This window comes from Notolepis coatsorum, assembly GCF_963971535.1.
Source record: "Notolepis coatsorum genome assembly, chromosome: 11".
Lineage (NCBI taxonomy): Eukaryota > Metazoa > Chordata > Actinopteri > Aulopiformes > Paralepididae > Notolepis > Notolepis coatsorum.
The window spans coordinates 71,295,225-71,318,692 of record NC_140175.1 but is presented as its reverse complement, the minus strand read 5'-3'; the positions used below and the strand labels follow the sequence as shown (position 1 = coordinate 71,318,692).

The 23,468-nt window shown below is 41.2% G+C and overlaps 1 protein-coding gene across 1 annotated transcript in view; it reads left to right on the top strand.

The window, feature by feature from the left end:
* The window catches only part of slc26a1 (solute carrier family 26 member 1), a 29,896-nt gene extending 15,963 nt beyond the window's left edge, over positions 1-13,933 (top strand). Inside the window, exons 2-8 of the mRNA XM_084325508.1 lie at positions 1,241-1,718; positions 2,490-2,705; positions 7,649-7,895; positions 8,258-8,489; positions 9,371-9,554; positions 9,786-10,073; positions 11,755-13,933. Coding sequence (XP_084181634.1) covers positions 1,308-1,718; positions 2,490-2,705; positions 7,649-7,895; positions 8,258-8,489; positions 9,371-9,554; positions 9,786-10,073; positions 11,755-12,336 — 2,160 coding nt within the window. The 5' untranslated portion in view covers positions 1,241-1,307 and the 3' untranslated portion in view covers positions 12,337-13,933. The remainder of the gene's footprint in view (positions 1-1,240; positions 1,719-2,489; positions 2,706-7,648; positions 7,896-8,257; positions 8,490-9,370; positions 9,555-9,785; positions 10,074-11,754) is intronic.
* Positions 13,934-23,468: the final 9,535 nt, after the last annotated feature.

Sequence of the window (23,468 nt, the reverse complement as noted above, 5' to 3'; positions counted from 1 at the left end):
ACTACTATGACTGACTGAGATGAGTCAGACAGGTTGAAGTCGCCCAATAGAAGGAGAGAGGTACCATCTTCCGGTAAGGAGCTTAGAAGCATGTCCAGCTCATCTGTGAAGTGATCGAGCGGACCTGGAGGGCGGTAGAGTGTAACAATGGTGAGATTGAAAGGATTAGAGACAGATACTGCATGATATTCAAAAGAGGAGAGTGACAGTGCTGGGAGGGGTGTTAAGTTTGTAGTCCATGAATGAGATGTCATGAGGCCAGTGCCTCCACCCCGTCTGGAAGGTCGAGGTGTGTGAGTGAAGTTATAGTTTGTAGATAATGCTGCAGGTGTTGATGAGTTATTGGGGGTTATCCAGGTCTCAGTTAGAGCCAGGAGCTGCAGATTTTGACTATGGGCGTAGGCAGTAATGAAGTCAGCTTTCTTGACTGCTGATTGACAATTCGAATGTGAATAGTGTCGATGCAGCGTGTTGTTGGCTAATGTTGGACTGGATGTGGGATAATGATAAACTACTCATAGGAGCGTTTTTTTTTTTTTACTTTTTTACTTAACTTTTTTTACTTTTACTTTTGCTCCTGAGTTAGCTATTCCACGGTTTCCAAGGTATTTCACAAAGACCGTCTCACTACTGCGATCATCCAGAACATGTAACATGTGCAAACATACACTAAAAACACACCGTTATAGCTAATCAACTCTTTTCACAGCCTGATCTCAATTTATGCTTATCTAAAGAGCCAGGATATACAAGGTTTTTACACCATTCACTTTATCCGATAAGATACCGTTTCAGTGTGTCTGCCTATCTATTAAAGTTTAACACAAGGTCTAAGTGTCACCTGAGCCCAGTCAGTTGTTTGCTGACTGAGCGTTTAATCATTGTTTCCTGTGTGAGGAGGAGGATATTATAGAGTGATCAGAGAGTCTTTTGACCACTACTTGCTTCTGGTCAGGTTGAAGGGCCAAACAGCCAGCAAGGTTTGTTCTGCTGTAATAGGTAAATAGGAAAATATGCTTTCCAGACATTTATGTATATTTAATATTTGTATCCATTTTGTTTAACGTTTGTATCTCTGTCTGTCTGTCTGTCTGTCTGTCTGTCTGTCTGTCTGTCTGTCTGTCTGTCTGTCTGTCTGTCTGTCTGTCTGTCTGTCTGTCTGTCTGTCTGTCTGTCTGTCTGTCTGTATGTCTGTCTGTCTGTCTGTCTGTCTGTCTGTCTGTCTGTCTGTCTGTCATAGGAGCACAGCTGACCGCCCCACCCTTGCCCCCACCGCACCTTCAACCCTTCAACCTCTCCCCAAGGCCATGCAGGAGGCCGCCAAGGTCCCGGAGCCCGTGTCGGCCCCTCCTCCTCTCCACCTGGAGCGGCGCATCCGACATCGACGTCCCCCGCTCTCCCTCCTGAGATCCAAGCTGAAGCAGGGGGTGACCTGCTCCACGCCGAGGGTCCGAGCCACCTTGACCGGGTTCTTCCCCGTGGTGCGCTGGCTGCCCAAGTACAAGCTCCGGGAGTACGTGTGGGGGGATGTGATGTCTGGCCTCATCGTGGGGATCATCCTGGTGCCGCAGGCCATAGCCTACTGCCTGCTGGCCGGCGTGGAGCCCGTCTATGGCCTGTACACCTCCTTCTTCGCCAACATCATCTACTTCTTCATGGGGACGTCCAGACATGTTTCTGTAGGGATATTCAGCCTCATGAGCCTCATGGTTGGACAGGTAATCTCTTTGAGGATTTTACTATTTGTATTGATATTTGTGTTGATATTTGTCAGGTCAATGAGTGAAGAAGAGTGATCAATATCTAAGCTGATGGGGGATTCTTGTAAATTCACTCTTGTTTATTTTCCCTTGGTCCAAATATAAACAAATAATTCTACCAAAAACGGATTTAATTTTATAATTTAACCATTTAGTCAATCATTTATGATCAAAATGAACTGTTATTTATAATAATAATAATGGTCTGCATGAAGCAGAAGGTAATATCAAGTTTAAAGTTAACTTCTCACATGGCAGTTTATATTGGGGGAAATGTAATTGTATGAGTAGGCTACTCACGTTACTCTATAGACGTGTTTCTCGTCTACGTCAGTGTGCAGGAGGCAAAAGGGAACGTAATCCTGGTCAGAACAATGGGGCAGACTGCAATATATTTGCATCTGTTAGCCATGCTAGTGATCTCTAAACAATCAACCCATGCCAAATCTAGATATGTAAAAGGTGAAAGACTCACACTCACAGCCATGCTGATCTGGAAAAATTACATCCAGCCATTTTTGTAGCTCAAACAGGTAGGGGGCAACTCAGTCATGTGATTCAGTGGGTATTGCTGATTGGCTCAAGCACAGTATGTTTATAAACAAGAAACCCGTCTTGTAGTTGTTAGGATATTAACAATTACAACTGTTTACAACCAAGCCTGGACCATGGACTCCATTGTACCATTCTTTATTACATGATTTATCATACCCCCCCCCCCCCCCCCAGGTTGTGATCAGGGAGGTGTACATGGCCGGCTTTGACCTCGACGAGGACCCTGGCACCGCTAAGTCTACAGGCCCTGACATCTGGAATGGCACAGAGGGCGTCAACCTGTCATCTGGCCGCCTGGCCACAGTGGAGGTGATGGGTATGGCGTGTAACAAAGAATGTTACGCCATCAGCATAGCAGCCGCCATCACGTTCTTAGCCGGCATCTATCAGGTATGGAGGCTCAGTTACACAGTATACGTTTTTTTTATCAAACGTTTTTTAACCCTAGCCCTATTTCTTAATTGATCAGTAGATTCCTTTCATCAGCACAATCCATTAACTTCCTGATACTAGCACTAACCAATACATAGCCACAGTACATTTTGCAGAGTAAATTTTACTCAAACTGAGTACCGGTACATTTTACTCAAACTGAGTTTGAGTCAAATGTACTCAGTTTGAGTAAAATTTACTCTGCGAAATGTACTGTGTAGTTGGCCACAAACCAATGCAAAGTCAATGGGGACAAGCTGTACAAGCTGACTGAAGCTCACTGAAATCAATTTTGTGTGCAATGTGGAGTAAATTTCAGTGAACTTAATTTAATTTAATTTAATTTCAATTCAAATATTTATTTATTCTCAAAAGAATCATTGAGTTTCCCCCTCATTTTCAATTACATCAGCTTGTACAGACTTGACCATGACCCCATTGACTTTCCATTGGTTTGTGGCTAACTAGCCGGAGCTAGTATGAGGAACAGTACCCTGACAATCAACATAATAGATTAGATTAGATTTGATCGTAGATTTGATTGTATTGTCATTGCACAAGTACAATGAAATTAAGTTGGCATCTAACCAGAGTGCAAAGTAAGAGTAAAGTGCACAACAATATACAGTTGTAACATGTGAATATGTGGAATATAATACGAAGCTACCGAGTAGATAATGTTAAGCTAGTGTATGTACAGTATCATTATATACAGTGGTAAAAGTATGAATACACTATGGTAGTAAACCATACTAGCCAGTGGTTTAACTGAGACAATGAGAGAGAGACTGAGACAGCGAGAGCAGAGAGATAGAGAGAGGGAATGACGGCAAGAAGGCTCTGAGGGCTCGGCAGGAGTGGAGGACGTGACATATCATGGAAAGAAGCAAAAGAAACATCCAACAAAGTATCGGTCAACTAAGACCAAACCAACTGATTCATCTCTTGGGGAGGGGCAGTCCTAGTCAGCCCTAGTCAGCCCTAGTTAGTCCTAGTTAGTCCTAGTCAGCCCTAGTCAGCCCTAGTCAGCTCAGTCAGCTACTTACTTAAGAGAGAGTCCGGGGGGTGTTGTTAATTAAATTAGATTAGATTAGATTCAGTTTTATTGTCATTGCACAGCACAGGTGATGTCTGGTCATGAAGGCTCACCAGCGCCTCTTCTTTCTGAGGAGACTGAGGAGTCTCCTCAGATTCTGGTGAACTTTTACCAGTGCACCATAGAAATCATACTCACCAACTGCATCACAGTCTGGTACGGCAACTGCACTGCAGAGGGTGGTGAAAACCACCCAACGCATCACCAGTACATCACTCCCTGCAATTGAGTCTATCCATTACAAACAGTGTCTGGGGAAGGCACGCGGCATTGTCAAGGACACCTCTCACCCCAATCATGGACTGTTTGCCCTCCTCCCCTCCATGAGGCGCTACAGGATCCTCCGCTCCAAGTCAAGCAGACTCAGGAACAGCTTCTTTCCCTCAGCTGTAAGGGTCTGAGGCTCCATGAACTCTCTGACTCTATTGCATACACGGCTCTGTTACCCATACTCTATGACTTTGAACTCTGTTGCCTATACTAAATTTATACCTACCTACTGCTTTCACTGTCTACAACTGCCCTACACTGTAATCATAGTAATCATAATAATATTATTTTTTTTGTATCCACTTTTTCTCCCATTTTCTATATTTTCTCCCATCCCAATTTCGTATCATCCAATTCAACCCTCCCCTGTCACGAACGCTGTTTCTTGCCTCCCACAAGCCGGCTGCAATGTGGACTAAGTCATACATAGCACAAGTCCCCTCCGGTACTTGAGGTAACAGCAGTCGCATCTTTTCACCTGCGCAGCTCGATCTCTCAGTGGCGAGGAGTAACGCGTGGGAGGCTCACGCTGCCCCCGACACTTCCTGATTCTACTGCGCAGGCGCACCAACCGACCTGTAGGAGTCGCTGTCCACAACGCCCGATCCCCACCCTTCAGTTTCCCTCCCCGTAATACGGCCAATGTGTATTACTGCGGACGACCAGCTAAACTGAAAACAATGTGGAGAGCTGGATTCGAACACGCGAACCCAGCGTCTCCACATTGGTGGCGAGTGCCTTGCCCACTACACCACCTAGCCGCCCCAGTAATCATAATAATCTTAACTACCTACCTCATACTATAGTCTACCCATGTCGAAATACTTCCCAAAGGTCAGTGAATTCCATGACCACAACACCAGAGGGAATTCCACAAATCATGTTCAACCCAGATTCGGCTCAAACAAGGGACTAAACACGTTTCGCAATTATGCCCCAATAATGTGGAACGCCCTACCCACAGCCATAAAAAAAACGTGAATCCCTACCCACCTTCAAAACCGCCCTCAAAGAGCACCTACGGGAGGCTGCAATTCGAAACTGGCCCCCGTAAATTTCCAAATCCTCCCTCCCACCCCCTCCTAATGTACAGTTTCCTCCCCCTTGTATGTATATATTATCTGTTAGGATCTCTGTTTAACAGTACTGTATATTTGCATATTTTGTATGTCACAAATGTAACAGTATTGTATACCTGTATGTCATGTATTGTCATAAATGTCATGATATATATATCTGTATATCTGTATGGCCCCCGTAAATGTCAACAACAAAAAACTCCCACCCACCCACCCCCTCTTAATGTACAGTTTCCTCCCCCTTGTATGTATATATTTTCTGTTAGGATCTCTGTTTAACAGTACTGTATATTTGCATATCTTGTATGTCACAAATGTAACAGTATGTTATGTATGTCAGAAATGTCATGATATATATCTGTATGTTGCGGATGTCATTAATGTCATTATGAATTGAAAATGGGGGACCCTGATGTAAACAAGACGAAAGTCTTTCTCTGGTCTGCATCCCCTTAACAATTGTGTGTATTGAGCCGTACTGTATTGTACCCATTCTGCAATCTATTAATAAAGTTTTCAATCAATCAATCAATCAATGTGCTTTGATGAACGCAGTGTCGAATAGGAACACGTCTCTACTTTTAGAGTTTTTCATGGAGCTAATTATTTTGCGTACCTGAACCTCACTTGTTTCGACCAATGTGAAAGGCAAAGCCTGCTTTGTGTCATCAGTAGGGCGGATGACTAGGTCCTGCTTCATGAAGCCTTTCGCCATATCGTTTACAGATTTAAGAAAAAAGTTATTAAAAACATTGGCAACCGTGCCGTGGTCTTCAATTATCTCTCCCTGTACTTTGACTTTAAGATCACCTGAGAATTTTGAGTCCCTACTTGTAAGATTATCTATATTCTTCCAAATTAGTTTACTGTTCCCTTTCGCTTCATGCAGTATACCAAGGTAAAAGTTGGATTTAGCTTGTCTCAGCTCCCAAGTGACTTTGTTCCTAAGACCTTTATAAGACCAAATAGGATGTCAGTGCCTCTCCTGGTCTTAACTCATTCAGCGCCAGCCATTATCCCCATCCTTGTAGTCAATGGGCCACGCTTTAAAAGATAGGCATTTTCACTGTGCGTCACGATGTTTGCAGAGCTATATCTATATTCTATATTATAGCTATGGAGACAATACTATGGCTCATTTGACAGTCACTATCTCTCGTCCAACATGTAAAAAAGAGTAAATTTGTTCATGTATACGTTCGCGTGTTATCCCGTGGTGAATATTGTAGTTTCAGAATGATCCAGGCTAATTCCTGGAAGCTGAGTTATGGAGCGCTATGTGCATTTTGCGAAAGTCGTTTGCATTGCTCGCCTGGACACAATATTATTTCCAACTCAAAGGTATATAATAGGTATTATGTTTCATCATGAAGGCATCAAAGCGGGGGGGGGGGTCGTTTTGTGATGCTCTGATCGTCAGCAACGGCATACGTTTTGAATACTACATACGTTGATCGTTGCGATCGATGTGAAATCATTGTAGGATAAAAGTAGGATTGATGTCATATAATCCTGACCTTTACTAGGAGGTATTGCAAAAAGAATATTCCAATTGTCTGATCACGATTTCTAGTATTGATGTCCATCGGGTCCCTGATATGAAATGGGACAAACTATGCATGAAGTGTGCTGGACGCGTTCCAAGGGGCTCGAATGAAGCCTTTCACTTGCCCGGGTACCATTTCTCCGCCCGGACCATATATAATGTAACACACAGTGTGAAATAAGGTTTCAAAAGGTAGGCGATACTGCCACCTAGCAGGATTCGGCCGGCATTGCAATCTCGGCATCTCAGAATGAGTCCCAATGATACACCGTGAGACTGTATAGAATAAAAGAAAAAACTATGAAAATGATCTAAAACCCGACTATTTACTAAGGTTTTGGCGCTCAACGCATGGCGAGATAACCCGACTATAGTCGTGGTTGACTGTGAATGAGTTAACTGCAGTATCAGTGCAGTATCTAAGATTGCATAAGCTTCCATAATTGACCATTAAACCAGGGTAAATTTTTTCTCTTTTTCTTTTTGTGAGTGAACATGTCACATCCAGTTGCAAGATCGTCAGAGGACAGACAGCAAGTCATCCCTTACAGTTAGCTAGATATAGTATTTGAGAAATGTTATGTTAACAAATGATCAAATAAACTGTTTCAAGGACCTGGTTGAGATGAAACGATATACTGCAAATACAAAATAGATAGACAGACATGAAATTTCACCAATTCTCCTTTTCTCTTCTTCGCCTTCTCTCACTCCCATTTCCAACTCTCCCTTCTCCTCCTCCTCCTCCTATTCCACCTCCCCTCTTTACTCCCTTTCTCTCTTCCCTCTTCTATTTTCCAACCCTCTCACCTCCCCCGTCTCTTTCTCCCACTACCTCTCCTCTTCACCTCCCCTGTTCTCCTGCCGCCGCCGCTCCTCCTCCTCCTTCTCCTCCTCCCTCTCCCTCCAGATCCTGATGGCGGTGTTCAGATTGGGTTTCGTCTCCGTCTACCTCTCGTCACCCATGTTGGATGGTTTCGCCACAGGGGCCTCCTTCACCATCCTGACAGTTCAGGCCAAATATCTCCTGGGTCTGAAGATCCCTCGTCACCAGGGATATGGAACCGTCGCCGTCACCTGGTTCAACATCTTCGCCAACATCCACAAGACCAACCTGTGTGACCTCGTCACCAGTGCCATCTGTATATCTGTCCTCGGTATGTAAATGTATATTTTGTATATCCAGTAGTCTATTTGAATGCTATGTCTTTGTCTACTGTCTATCTATCTATCTATCTATCTATCTATCTATCTATCTATCTATCTATCTATCTATCTATCTATCTATCTATCTATCTATCTATCTATCTATCTATCTATCTATCTATCTATCTATCTATCTATCTATCTATCTATCTATCTATCTATCTATCTATCTATCTATCTATCTATCTATCTATCTATCTATCTATCTATCTATCTATCTATCTATCTATCTATCTATATCTATCGATCGGTCGCTATGCACTGAGACAAACGCAGATTAATTACGATTAATATATTGAATCTTGACTCTTAGTGGCAGGGAAGGAAATCCAGGAGCGCTATAAGGACCGTCTGAAGATCCCTCTGCCTACTGAGCTGGTTGTTGTGGCAGGGGCCACCCTGGCCAGCCATTTTGGGGACCTGAACAGCATCTACGGCTCCAGTGTTTCAGGTCACATCCCCACCGGCTTCATCCCCCCAAAAGTGCCCAGTTTTGACCTGATGCCACGTGTGGCGCTGGACGCCATTCCCCTGGCTGTCATCAGGTACAGTATGAATGGCTTGATCTTGATGATTTTTTTTCTCTCATAAAAAAATAAATAATAATATACATAAAGTATATAACCATATACCATTTTTTATTCAAAAAGTACATACAATGGGGCGGCTGGGTAGCGCAGCGGACTAAGCGCCTGCCTACCACCGCAGAGACACTGGTATCGAATCCAGCTGTCAGCGGTACCTCCGGCTTTGTCGGTCGTCCATACTAACCAATTGGCAGTGTTAGCGGGTGGGAAGCCGGCGGGGTGTGTATCCTGGTCGTTGTAAACAGCAACTCCTACAGGTCGGTCGGGGCGCCTGCTCAGCGAGGGAGGGAACATGGGGAAGTAGTGTGAGCCTGCCACTCGTTACGCTCCCCCGGTGAGAGTCCTCGCTGTCAGGTGAAAAGAAGCTGCTGGCTGACTCCACATGTATCGGGGGGGACATGTGATAGTATCTATCAACCCTCCCTAGACCGGCAAGTGGGGGGCAAATGCGCGCAACGACCAGGAAGGGGAGGGGGGAATTGGCATAACGACTAAATTGGGATGGGAGAAAAATACAGAAAAAGGAGGAGAAAAAGTACATTAAAAAAAAAGTACATACAATGATCACCCTCAACTGTGTTATGATTGAGTATTTCTTTTTTTTGGGCCTCCTTAGGTGAGGCCAAAGATAATTCTTTCCAGGCTTGGTTTGACAAGTTCTCTTCTCTTCTCTTCTCTTCTCTTCTCTTCTCTTCTCTTCTCTTCTCTTCTCTTCTCTTCTCTTCTCTTCTCTTCTCCTCTTCTCTTCTCTTCTCTTCTCTTCTCTTCTCTTCTCTTCTCTTCTCTTCTCTTCTCTTCTCTTCTCTTCTCTTCTCTTCTCTTCTCTTCTCTTCTTTCAGTTTTGCCTTCACTGTGTCGCTGTCTGAGATGTTTGCTAAGAAGAACGGCTACACAGTGCGTCCCAACCAGGAGATGCTGGCTATCGGCTGTTGTAACATCATCCCCTCTTTCTTCCATTGCTTCACCACAAGCGCAGCACTGGCTAAAACCATGGTGAAAGACTCCACGGGATGTCAGACACAGGTGCTGTTTTGTCAAAAAAATATTGGTTGGTTCATTCATTCGTGCATTCAGTATGTCCATGCACCGTATCTATGTCTTTGTTTGATGGACATGTCAATAAATTATTCTCTCTCTCTCTCTCTCTCTCTCTCTCTCTCTCTCTCTCTCTCTCTCTCTCTCTCTCTCTCTCTCTATCTCTCTCTCTATCTTTCTATCTCCCTTCATTTCTCTCTCTCTCCCCCTCTCCATCAGGTATCCAGCCTGATCAGTGCAGTAGTCGTGCTCCTGGTCCTTCTCTTCTTTGCTCCCTGCTTCTACGCTCTCCAGAAGTGCGTCCTCGCCTGCATCATCATTGTCAGCCTGCGGGGGGCGCTCAGAAAGTTCCGCGACGTGCCCGCTAAGTGGCGTGACAGTCGGATTGATGCTGTTGTGTGGCTGGTGACGATGGCTTCTACTGCTCTGATCAGCGTAGAGCTGGGCCTGCTGGTCGGAATTGTCTTTTCCATGCTCTGTGTTATCTGTCAGACCCAGAACCCTAAGGTCAGTCTGTTTACAAATCAATCAATCTATCTATCTATCTATCTATCTATCTATCTATCTATCTATCTATCTATCTATCTATCTATCTATCTATCTATCTATCTATCTATCTATCTATCTATCTATCTATCTATCTATCTATCTATCTATCTATCTATCTATCTATCTATCTATCTATCTATCTATCTATCTATCTATCTATCTATCTATCTATCTATCTATCTATCTATCTATCTATCTATCTATCTATCTATCTATCTATCTATCTATCTATCTATCTATCTATCTATCTATCTATCTATCTATCTATCTATCTATCTATCTATCTATCTATCTATCTATCTATCTATCTATCTATCTATCTATCTATCTATCTATCTATCTATCTATCTATCTATCTATCTATCTATCTATCTATCTATCTATCTATCTATCTATCTATCTATCTATCTATCTATCTATCTATCTATCTATCTATCTATCTATCTATCTATCTATCTATCTATCTATCTATCTATCTATCTATCTATCTATCTATCTATCTATCTATCTATCTATCTATCTATCTATCTATCTATCTATCTATCTATCTATCTATCTATCTATCTATCTATCTATCTATCTATCTATCTATCTATCTATCTATCTATCTATCTATCTATCTATCTATCTATCTATCTATCTATCTATCTATCTATCTATCTATCTATCTATCTATCTATCTATCTATCTATCTATCTATCTATCTATCTATCTATCTATCTATCTATCTATCTATCTATCTATCTATCTATCTATCTATCTATCTATCTATCTATCTATCTATCTATCTATCTATCTATCTATCTATCTATCTATCTATCTATCTATCTATCTATCTATCTATCTATCTATCTATCTATCTATCTATCTATCTATCTATCTATCTATCTATCTATCTATCTATCTATCTATCTATCTATCTATCTATCTATCTATCTATCTATCTATCTATCTATCTATCTATCTATCTATCTATCTATCTATCTATCTATCTATCTATCTATCTATCTATCTATCTATCTATCTATCTAATCTATCTATCTATCTATCTATCTATCTATCTATCTATCTATCTATCTATCTATCTATCTATCTATCTATCTATCTATCTATTTATCAATCAATCAATCAATCAATCAATCAATCAATCAATCAATCAATCAATCAATCAATCAATCTATCTATCTATCTATCTATCTATCTATCTATCTATCTATCTATCTATCTATCTATCTATCTATCTATCTATCTATCTATCTATCTATCTATCTATCTATCTATCTATCTATCTATCTATCTATCTATCTATCTATCTATCTATCTATCTATTGTCTGTCCATCTGCCTTTTTCTGGGTATAAGGTAAGGATAAGGCTGTACTTCATTATCATTATTATATTACGGTAGTAATTGGTATGAATTGTTCTTTCTTTCTTTCTTGCAACTGTTCCTCTTCTCCATATGTATTTTGAAACACTTTTGACTTACATACAGTAATTACCTATATGACACAGGCAAATTAGAACGAATGTGACTTTTACGTAAACATTAGAAAGTGAAAATCCAGACCTGAGGCATATTGTTGCAATGCACAATGTAGCCTATTGTGACACCCCCCCCCCTCTCTCATCTCATGGCAGGTTTCCATCTTGGGCCGGGTCACAGACTCTGAGCTTTACGAGGACATGGGGGAGTACCAGAACCTCATGCCTCCCACCCGAGTCCGGATCTTTCGCTTCCAGTCTCCTCTGTATTACGCCAACAAGGACTCCTTCCTCAAGTCCCTCTACAAGACTGTGGGGCTGGAGCCTTTCATGGAGCTGACCCGCAGGAGCAAGGTAGAGAAAAAGGCCAAAGAGTTGACTAAACAGGCCAAGGGCGAAGTGAACAAAGCCAACGGAGAAGTCAGCATAGCACTTGTCCACAGGGAACTGGACTTCCACACGATTGTCCTAGACTGCTCAGCCATTCCCTTCATAGACACGACGGGCGTGGCCACCTTTAACGGGCTGGTTAAGGACTATAAGGAAGTGGGCGTGAGTGTGGCGCTGGCGAGCTGTAACACCTCGGTCATCGACTCCTTGAAGAAAGGAGCTTTCTTTGGGAAGGACGACAGGGACACGGGCAGCGTGCTATTTTACACAGTTCATGCTGCAGTCCTCCATGCCGACAGCAGGGCGGCAGCCAAGATGACCCCTATGGCGGCTGACTCTGAGGTGTAGATGAGCCAGGAGAGGAGGAGGAGAGGAAGGAGAAAGCACAAGTGATTTTTGTACCGAGAAGCTCCTTTTCTTCCAGTCCTTGAGCAACAGTGGGGTAATTAGTGACTTAAAACCAATTCCGGCTGAGTACGTGACTGGCAGGGAGCAAGGAGTCTTCCCTTGTCATGTCAGCCAAACTTCAAACTATTCCACTAGGGGTGTTTTAAGGCATTTCTGCTTCAGCAGATTATATACACAGTGAGCCAACTAGTCAGATTCAAACCCACGACGTCGTCAACCTTTATGCGTCATAGCCCTCCAGGAGAGGGCTCCCAGGGTGCACTGCAACCCTTTGAATAAATATGATTTGATTCGTAAAGATGTTTCAAAAAAGGGGAGGATGAGAAAACAAGAACCCTTCTGATGTGCCTTCAGCTGGCTGGCTGATCAAGTCAAGTCCCTGCACTAACCTGTCTTGATTTTACTGAATTGGAATCTTCATTGAAAGTAAAGTAGTTTTTAGAGTTTTTATATTTTTTGCTGTATAGGTCACTCGGTCCACAAAAATGTCCCCACCCTCTAGTGGCCACAGGTTTCGCTCTAGAAGGCTGAAGTTGGGCATGGAGGTCAAGTGTGTGTGCGTGCGTGCGTGCGTGCGTGCGTGCGTGCGTGCGTGCGTGCGTGCGTGCGTGCGTGCGTGTGTGTGTGTGCGTGTGTGTGTGTGTGTGTGTGTGTGTGTGTGTGTGCGTGTGTGTGTTCATACCAATTGGCTAAACGTTAAGACGGTTGCTACGGATGCCGGCTACCATCTTGGAAGGAACACTTACATCAATTTGTATTAAGAAATCACTTAGGCTACAACTGCAAAATGTCAAAAACGGGAGCAAGGGATGAAGTTTCTCCCATGATGGTCATCACATTTTCTAGTGGCGGCTCTTTATACACTTTAATCAATCCGTAAAATTGTATAACTACCAAATTCTTACCCGAGATGTCCTTATGAAGACCTCTTTAAATCTCATTCTTACCAGAGATGTCCTTATCATTTTAGAGTAATCATTCAGCGTGGGAAAAAAGCATAAAGATTTACTAAGTCGACTAAAACTAAACTGACTGATTAAGCGACAAAGGGGGGCACATACCTACGTTTTTTGTCGGTAATCACACACTAAATGGTGCTCCCAAAGAAAGTTCACTTTCATTTCACCAACAGCAATGTTTCAAGCCTTCACAGGTCCCACTTTTGTTCCCTGACGAAAGGCCTGTGACTAAGGGCTGAAAACATCAAATGTAATTATTTAGGGAGCAACATTTAAGGTGGGCTCTACCCTCTACAGGAATCTGCTCTACAACTCAGCACCTACAGGACAGATGTGTGTATGTCTGCATCATTCACAAAGGACATTTTAAAATGTCCTTGTTGAATATATTTATGTGAAGAAAAGCAGTGAGAGGGCATGTGAGCCGTATTCTAATTAATTTGAATTGGACCATCACGATATGGACTAACAGGAAGGGAATAATCATTTCAGCAGGAATTCCTTTGACTAAGATAAGATAATGTCAACAGTGCAGAACAGTAGGCTACCATACAGTAAATAACTTCTCTGCACCAGAACACTGCCTAAAATGAAAAATCCACCCTATAATATAATGTTTTTCTTTAAAGTAATAATCTCAAACATTTTCATGTTGATAAAAGTCTATTTTGCTACTCTCTATCGCCCATTGGTATAACAATATTTTTACATTTGCAGTTCTTGGCTATTACAAATACTGGTGTCTGGTTATGTGTTTTACGTCACCAGCAGCGGAAGCAGTTTGCTTGGAATGAATAGAAGTCAAGGTGGAAAGCAAGTTAATTAATACAGTGCAAAAACACAACAGCAATGATTGCTGATCACCAATAGATGTCGCCAAAAACAAACAGAAATGAGGATCTTGCGGATTACCACTTTAATACTGTACAGCTCAATTTCAATGTGTAATATGAACAAGTGTCTCCTTAAGCTCAATACCAGAGGGACATGACTCTAGTGATGATGTCATCAAGAGACAAATACTGCACCATAGACAGTGAATAGAGTAACAACGCATAGGACACTATGACAGACAGTAACCCACGGCGATTTTTTTGTATTATAGGTACATTTTCTAATTCAGAGCTGTAAGCCATATTTGAATAAAGCTCATCTGGATGTAATAGCTCAAACAAAAATTCCATGAACCCACAAAGTTGGCCACTAATTAATTGCCAGTGAACCAACTCCAAACCATGTCACTTGACGTCATCATAAATCAAAATCTTGATGCTCTGATTTCCAGTTTAGAGAGACAGTCTGTGTTTATAGATATTGACTTAGCTGTCACAGATCATTGGAATAGCATAATGTGTCTTCTGTTTTAGGGTGGATTTCCCCATTAGGCCTACTGCTGACACTTGAATAATACAAGACCAATAAGCTTTTTTTCTTCTTCTTTTTCTATGATGAATTTGTGTCTGTGCTGGTATCAGTGCAGTTTTGCAGACTAACTACTGATCTTCTCATCAAGGGAATATAGTTTATATCAATGTTACATTTTAATTTTAAACAGGTAGGCATTAGCAAGTATAGCTACAAAAAAAACATGAATTTGACAATGATTATTTTGTTTGCAACTTACTAATAAAGTTGTACATGAATCCACCTCTCACCACCAACTAAGTTTAATCGTACTGTATTTGGTCATTAATACAATTTATTAGTACTTTGTATTGTTTTTAGTGAAGGTATTTGTGAATTTGTACTTTTTTTATCTATTTTTTTTTACCGAGTTTAAGAAATGATTGTATATGTTTTGATATATCCACTTAATAAATCAATTGATGATTCTATGGATGAATTTATTTAAATCATTATTTCAGTTGGCTGGACAGTCAGAACATTTAATTATATTTCATTCTATTCTATTCTATGCAATGCAGGTGAGAAGGAACATTTGGATTTTGGAACATAGTCGGTCAACTGCCATAGAACTTTAAAGGAACATTATAGGAAATGTGCTTACCGTCATCTCCAGAGTCAGAAAGAAGATATACCAATACCAAGAGATTAGATAGGCTATAGGTGATCCATATCCACTTCCAGTCATTTGTGCTAGGCTAGCTTGCAGCCGGATAGCTTTCTACTGAACGCGCATTTCCTTGAATTTGTAGAATAATTTGTAGTTTCTGAAGAAACTAGTCTAAATCTTCCCTTGTACTTGAACAGGCAGTTTTGACAGTAGCAATAACCAGATTTGAAATACATTATTCCCCTATCTGATTGACTGACACCCATTAGTAACAAATATAAAATAAAATAAACTATAAAATCTTTTACAAACTGGACAGCAAATTAGGTTGGCATTGTTCGTGGTTCCAAAAAGGACAGCTAATTGATTAATTCAAGTTAATTATTGTTTGTGACCTTGATATGACATTACAAAGGTAAACTATGGCAAAACAGCAAGGAGTACCGATGTAATTGTTTTCTAGCACCTAAATTACATTTCAGACCACCACATCAGTAGCTAGGCAAAACCCATTTTCCATAATATTGAACCTTTATAAAAGCCAGGTATGGTACTTGGGTCCGTGTACGTTTTGATAGTTTGAAACGAAAAACGAACTATCAAAACGTACATGGACCTACATGACCTGTGTCAAACTTGGACTAACTACAGCATCATTATTGGACTAGAGTGCAGACCTCCGCCAAGACCTATCTTGCCACATTGCCGCTACTTTCACATGCACCATTTACCGGGTAGATGTCAGAAGTCACTGATTTGATTTGATTTGATTTGATTTGATCTTTATTTATCTCGAACATTTCAACTATAAAACAAACACACAAATGTGTAATAACAAAAAATTACAGAAACTAAATAAAAAAACAAAATAAAATACAAATAAATAAAATATATCTTCCTAGACATGGAAGCAATAATCAGCATAGCTCAAGACAATGGTTTTGTTCGAGAAGGGACAGAATGAAGCAAAGCTTATCTGGTCCTGCCCCTTCCTTACAATATCATATTAATATGTAATAAGTTATCTATCAATATCAAAAAAGAATATACAGCAAAAGATAAATAAATAATTACAAAATGTTCACATTATTTTCAAGCTCCTCTAACTTATACTTGTCCAAGAATTCCTGTTTATATCTGCATTTAAACATTTCAATAGTATTAATTGTTTTTATTGCTACATCAAGGCCATTCCAAATGGATACCCCACAAACTGAGATGCATGCACTTGCTTTTGAGAGTTGTACGGACAATAGGTATGCCAGTCTCAACAGACTCAACAGACTATAAATCAATCTGGTGGCACTAGAGGACAAGTTACAGGGTCACCAAAATCAACATGTTTCTCCCTCTATTGTTCACGAATTTTCACCGCATATTTTGTGACGGTATGACTAACAGTTCAGGAGATATGCTCATTTGAATATGTGTGGCCTGATGGTGGAAGTTGAGGAAAGGTCATGTTGTCACCAAAATCAATAGGTTACTTCCCCTTGGGATCATAAAATGTGCACAACAAATTTCATGGCAATTCATCCATTACTTGGATAATTTGGCCTGATGGGGGGGGGGAGGCTAGAGGAAAGGTTATGGGGTCACTAAAGTCTTCCTTTTGGGGTCTTGAACGTGTCCAACAATTTTCTTGGCAATCGGGCTATTACTTTTAATTTTGCCCTGATGGTGGTGTCAGAGGAAAAGTCATAGCGGTCACCATACCATAATCAATGATTTTCTTTAAAAAAAAATATGTATTCTCTATATTTTATTGTCACTTCTATTACCCTGCCTGCACCTCCCCTTCCCCTCACCTGTGCTGCTATGACACCTACATTTCCCCAAGGGGATTAATGAAGGAACATTATGAATGCCCACAGGAAATTTTGTGGCAATCCGGCAATAGGGAGGTGTATAGTCTGACGTCACTTTAGTTTCCCACGCGGTCCACCCGTATAGGGATTTATCATTGGGAAAATGTATTATCGGCTATTGTAATAAATCTGCCTCATGAACATTGGCAAGCTTTCCATTTTTGCACAAAATGTTGTTCCCTTCTATCACTAACATTACATTTTTGGTTGAAATAAAATTATACGTAATTATTTTACGATGAATTGCGAATTGTTTCATGTTGAGCTATAGATTGTGGATGAATACACACAGAAAGGTACACCATGCCAATGTTCATGCTTTATTTGTTTTAAACAAAACGATTTTGAAATGTGTCCATTGGAAATACATTGCAATTCATGCAATTTCAAGTGAGGCCGGAAACAACAATGACGTAGCCAATACACCTCCCTATTGCTTTTCGAGATATGGAGAGAACAGACACACACATACACACACACACACACACACACACACACACGCACGCACGCACGCACGCACGCACGCACACGCACACACACACACACACACACACACACACACACACACACACACACACACACACACACTAGGTTTGATTGATTGATTGAATTGATTGATTGAAAACTTTATTAACAGATTGCAGAATGGGTACAGTACAGTACAGCTCAATACATACAATTGTTAAGGGGATGCAGACCAGAGAAAGACTTTCGTCTTGTTTACATCAGGGTCCCCCATTTTCAATTCATCGTAACATATATAACATACATGACATGCAGATAGACAGTACTGCTACATCTATACATTTATGACATACCAGATTTGCAATTACAGTACTGTTTGTGATACAAAAAGAGTCCAGAAAAAAGAGTATATACATTTGACATAGAAACTGTACATTGGATTGGGTACTGGGTAGGTGGGGGTGGGGGGGGACTGTACATTGGAGGTGGTTGGGTGGGTGGGGGGGGGGGGGGGGGTTGGGTAGGAGTGGGGGGGGGTGGAGGTTGGGTAGGAGGGGTGGGTGGGGGACACTGTACAACTGTACAAACAAAACTGTACATTGGATTATTGACAAGACCATACTTGGTAATTTACTGTACATTGGAGGGGGTTGTGTTCGGACATTTACAGGGGCCAGTTTCGAGTTGCAGTCTCCCTTAGGTGTTTTTTGAGAGTGTTTTTGAAAGTGGGTAGTGATTCACATTCCTTTACAGCTTTGGGTAGGGTGTTCCACATTGATGTGGCATAATTGCGAAACGTGTTTAGTCCCTTGTTTGAGCCGAATCTGGGTTTAACATGATTTGTGGAGCTCCCTCTGGTGTTGTGATCGTGGTATTCACTGACCTTTGGGAAGTATTTTGACATGTACATGGGTACCTTGGTCGTGTAGTGTATCTTGTAGACCAGGCCCATTGCAAGTTGCTGTACTCTGTCGTCTACTCTAAGCCATCCTAGGTTGTCAAAGTGGGCAGGGGTGAGGTGGGTTCTAGGAGTAAGGTCAAGCAGTAGTCTGACCAGTTTGTTTTGAGATGTTTGTAATTTTGTTTTTAGCGCCTTTGAGGTGCTTTGGTACCATGAGGTGCAAGCATAGTCGTAGTACCCTTGAATGAGTGCTCCTGCTAGAGTCTTCAGGGTATTCTTGTTTACCAGTGAGGAGATCCGGTACAAGAATCGAGTTCGTTGGTTGACTTTTTTTATTACATTGGATGCCATTTTGTCACAGGAAAGATTTGCCTCTAGGATGGAACCCAGGTAGGTAATATCTTCTTTCCTTGTGACAATATTGTCACCCACTGTAACTGAGAAGCCGTCGGTCTTGCTGAGTTTGTTATTTGAACCGAAGAGAATGGACTCTGTTTTGCCCATGTGTAATGATAGTTTGTTATCAGCGAGCCATATGCAGATTTTGCCTAGTTCAACACAGGTTCCCTTTTATACGTTTCAGCTGAGACAACAGCGCCATGGCTTGCTTGGTGCTGCTCACGGTGCTGAACTAAACAGCAGAGAGGCAATTGAAAAATCTAATTTCTCTCTATCTTAAGAACATTCACTTATACAAAAACAGACTGAACGGATATATATAACAGACCTGCTGCTGCTGGGGCAGCGAACTGAGAGCAGGGGACACAAACAGGCTGGATGGTCAGGAAGGCCAGTAGCGTGGTTGGGGTGGAGCTGGATTCTAGCGAGGGTGGCGGAGAGGAGGAACCTTGCTAAGCTCCAGGCCATCAGGGAAAAGCCCTCCCACCCACTATACACAGACTTGGCTGACAGGAGGAGCATGTTATAGGCTCACACTACCTAAATGCAGCACTGAACGGCACAGGAAGTCCTTCATTCCGACAGCCATCAGACTATACAATGCATCACTGTGCCTCACTGCATCACTGAGCACAGAGTGACAGTTACCATCTTCCTGGACTCTTACTTTTTAAACAGCACTGTGCAATATTACACCTACTGTAGACTTCAGTATATTTTTACTGTATTTATTTACTGTATCTTTTATTCAATTTTTATTCTATTTCATTTTATTCTATTCTATTCTTAGGCCATTTGTTTTGTTATTCGTGACTTTTTCTGTCTAAATGTTTAATGTTGAGTGATTTGCAGTGTCAAATTTCCCCCAGGATAATAAATTTCTATTCTATTCTATTCTATTCTATATCTTTGAAAAGTCTCCATTTATTCAACACTTCTGAATTCACTGACAAACTGAACTGAACTGACAAAAATAAGGTGCATAAAAAAGCTAACAAAATTCCTCCACAGGCTACTCATTAGTAGAGTGGCAAGCAGCGTTTGGGGACAGTGAAATCTTCTTAAAACACTGCCCCTCCACTCATTCCTGAACTTTTTTGTTAAGTCCTTCTCAAATGCCAACTGAATTCAATTGGCCTTGCGTCGATGAAGCATACTAAGGCGATGTTCTGTAAAGACGTTCTTGAGGGTAGAAAACAAATTCTCACAGAGTGCCGTGCTAGCTTCAGTAGTGTTGTCTTGTTGTTGACATCAGTGCCCACTAGGGCTGTCCCCGACTAAGGATTTGGATAGTCGACTTTGATTGACAAAAAAAATTTAATAATTTCTTTTTACCAGGGTGGGCACAGGTGACTCAGTGGGCGGGCCCGGCCCCCTAATGCCCGCCCATGGCGCCGGGTCTGCACACTAGTGGCTAGCCCATGAGCAGGCCTACAGTTATAATGCTAAACTGTGTGATACTTGGATATATTGAATGCATTTAAATCAAAGCTTCAAAAATGAAGTGCTAGTTGATGAATTAAGAAAGGTGCATTATGAATGACTGGTAGGCCGATGCTGTTGTGTCCCTCTGTAAGTTTCACGGACTGCGAGACCAGTTCCAGAAACTGGATGTCGTCCCTCGACTTCTCAAGCCGGTCGTCTTGACACTCTGGGAAGTCGTTCTTGAACTGTTGACTCCAAAGTTCATCTAGCGTGGCCTAGGATGTGCGGTTGGACGTGACTTGTATGAGTCCACTGGTAGTTTCATGGCCATCTTCTCCTCTGAGGGGACCATTGACGAACCAGCCCAATAGCGTTTTCACCGCGTACGGCCCTTCTTTCACGCTGGATACCATCTGCCATGGTTCCATTGCCTTGGGTACGTCAGTCCCGATGAGAAGGCCTATCTCCGCCTGGATCTTCGGTATTTGCACTTCACTGAGATAGGGCCACTTATCGACTTCCTCTTGCAGTGGGATGTTCTGTTTACGAGCAGGTATTGACTTCTGAGAGAAGGTGTTGGGTAGCTCTAGGAAGTTACCAGAACTTACCCACATTATTTCAACCTAATAAAACTATGTTTATTGTCATTGTTGTTGTTGTTGTTTACTCACATTTTGAGAAAAAAATTGCTTTTAACACTTTAACTGCCGAAAACGCCGGAACTCGTCATTCCCCGCCATGCTCAAGTTGCCGAGGACGCCGTAACTCGTCTTTGATATCAATATTTCAAAAATCTGTGATCGAAATCATATTTCCGTTCCGGAGCCTTGACACACAGTGCTGATCTCCTCTCAACCCTCTAGCGGTTCAAGAGCGCCATCTGGTGGCCGATCGGCAGATCGAAACCGGATATCAACCTTTGAACCGGCAGGACTCACTCCATATGGGGTCCGGGCACTCGCTAATGTTAGAGAGACTCTGTCTTCACACAGTGAACATCGATCGGTGGAAATAACTCGAAAAAACAACATGATTTGGACGTATATACTATTATACAACCTGGAAATAGATCGGGCATTTCAACATCCCATAATCGAAAACTGTCTACTCCACGCTGATCGCCCAACGGCCCGAGGAGACTGGGGTGAGTTTTAGCGTGTAGTATTACCGTGTTCGATATAAACTGCTATGATGAACATATGACCCACATTAGATGAATGGTATAACGTTGCCCACGGAATTATAAACGCCCCCTCGCCCATCCGGTCAACATCAGATGACGTGTAGTAAATTCTAGAAGTACGTCCAGTTGAAATTTTTTATCTCGCACAGATTCCTACCAAACTGTATTTGATCATCAATATAATGCATTTGGGGCTATAAATCACGTTCTGGAGAAAGCTGCAGAAAGAGATGAAAACATACTTATACTTTAGACCATATTTTAGTATGAATATGTGAATGAAAAAGTTTAACGTTGCTACACCATGAACAATACATATAGGACATTGAATGGACCCTAATAATGGCAATCTAGCAATAGAATTTAAAAAGTTATAGCCCTGCAAAGAAGGGGAACTTCTCCATGTTAAATAGAGCTGGCAAGGGATGGTATATCATGAATTTAACCTTGGGCAATCAAAGTGTTAACATGTGCAATGTTCAATGAAATAGACAAATAAATAATAAAATGTGTTGATTAATCCCACTGGTCACAATGGAAACCGTAATAATGTTTTGTTATAAGGCTCTGCAAATGTTACTGAATGATGTAGCAATGTATTTCCAGCTAAATTGAAATTATAAACAAATAAAGGGTCTCAATTAAATATGTGGTAGTAAAAAGAAGCTGTGGGAGGATTTCAACAAGATAAATGCAACAACAGTGCAAAATATTTCACTATAATATTTTTTTTTTAAAAGAAAAAAAAGTATAATATTTTAATTAAAAAAAAAAAAGTGTAATGCTGCCCCCTGTGCCTATGAAAATGCCCCTGCGTGCCTATGTAGGCACGCATGCCTAGGGTTGCCTACCCCTGATCTAAATCCAATCAATATTCCTAATGCCGTTTCAATGTAAGGTTATACAAATAAACCACTGATTCTTGAGAGTTGGGACAAAACATGTCCTACATAGAAAAGTCTAATTTATATAAAAAATAAAGAAATTCATAATGAGTGATATACTCACAAAGTTACATCTAAAGGTATTGTGTATACTGATGTTATGTTTTAGCACATATATTTGTTTTTTGGGGGATATTTGTTTAAATGTATAATCTGTGGTTAGAAGCTCCCATGTTAATTATCTTGTCCTCAGCAAGGGGTTACATTATTGACCAGCCCAAAAAAGCTTGAAAGACCTCTCCACTTGTGAAAACATACATATCAAATCAAAGATAAGGGTTATACATGTATAAAACAATGCATGCCATGAAACTCAAATAATATTGCCCATATAAATCTACCTATCAAAGTTGTGTCCTCAGTTTATGTCAACTCTGTCAGACCTTTTCATAAACCTAATTAAATCAGGCAATAGCATGGCTAGCTCTATCTGAGGACCCCTTTTCCTTCCCCTGAATGTGGTGAATGCAACACTACCACACATGGTCTGGTAAGTTTTACACTTTTTGATATTTTAGACAAACAATGTCAATATTCCGATGGTCACAGCTGGAACATGTCAACACCGTCTCTCCGTTATTATACGTTAAAAAAAAACAATAGTGGATTGAATTCAAGTGTTTCAGTGAGATTATTAAGACAGCTAGCAACTGCCAAAAAAACTAGCTAGCTGCAGTGCACAATACAGGCTTGGAGGGAAAATGTGTGCCCTTTTGTCAACTCCGTCAGACGTCAACTCCATCAGATTGTGTGTCTGACGGAGTTGACGTGTAAACTGATGGAGTTGACAAATCCATCAATAACCTCATAATATGCTATTATTATACTATTTTTGAACATGGTAAAGGATTTAAATGTTATTTCAGAGTTTTATCTGCACAGAAGTGTGCATATAATAGCATGCATCAGAGCAT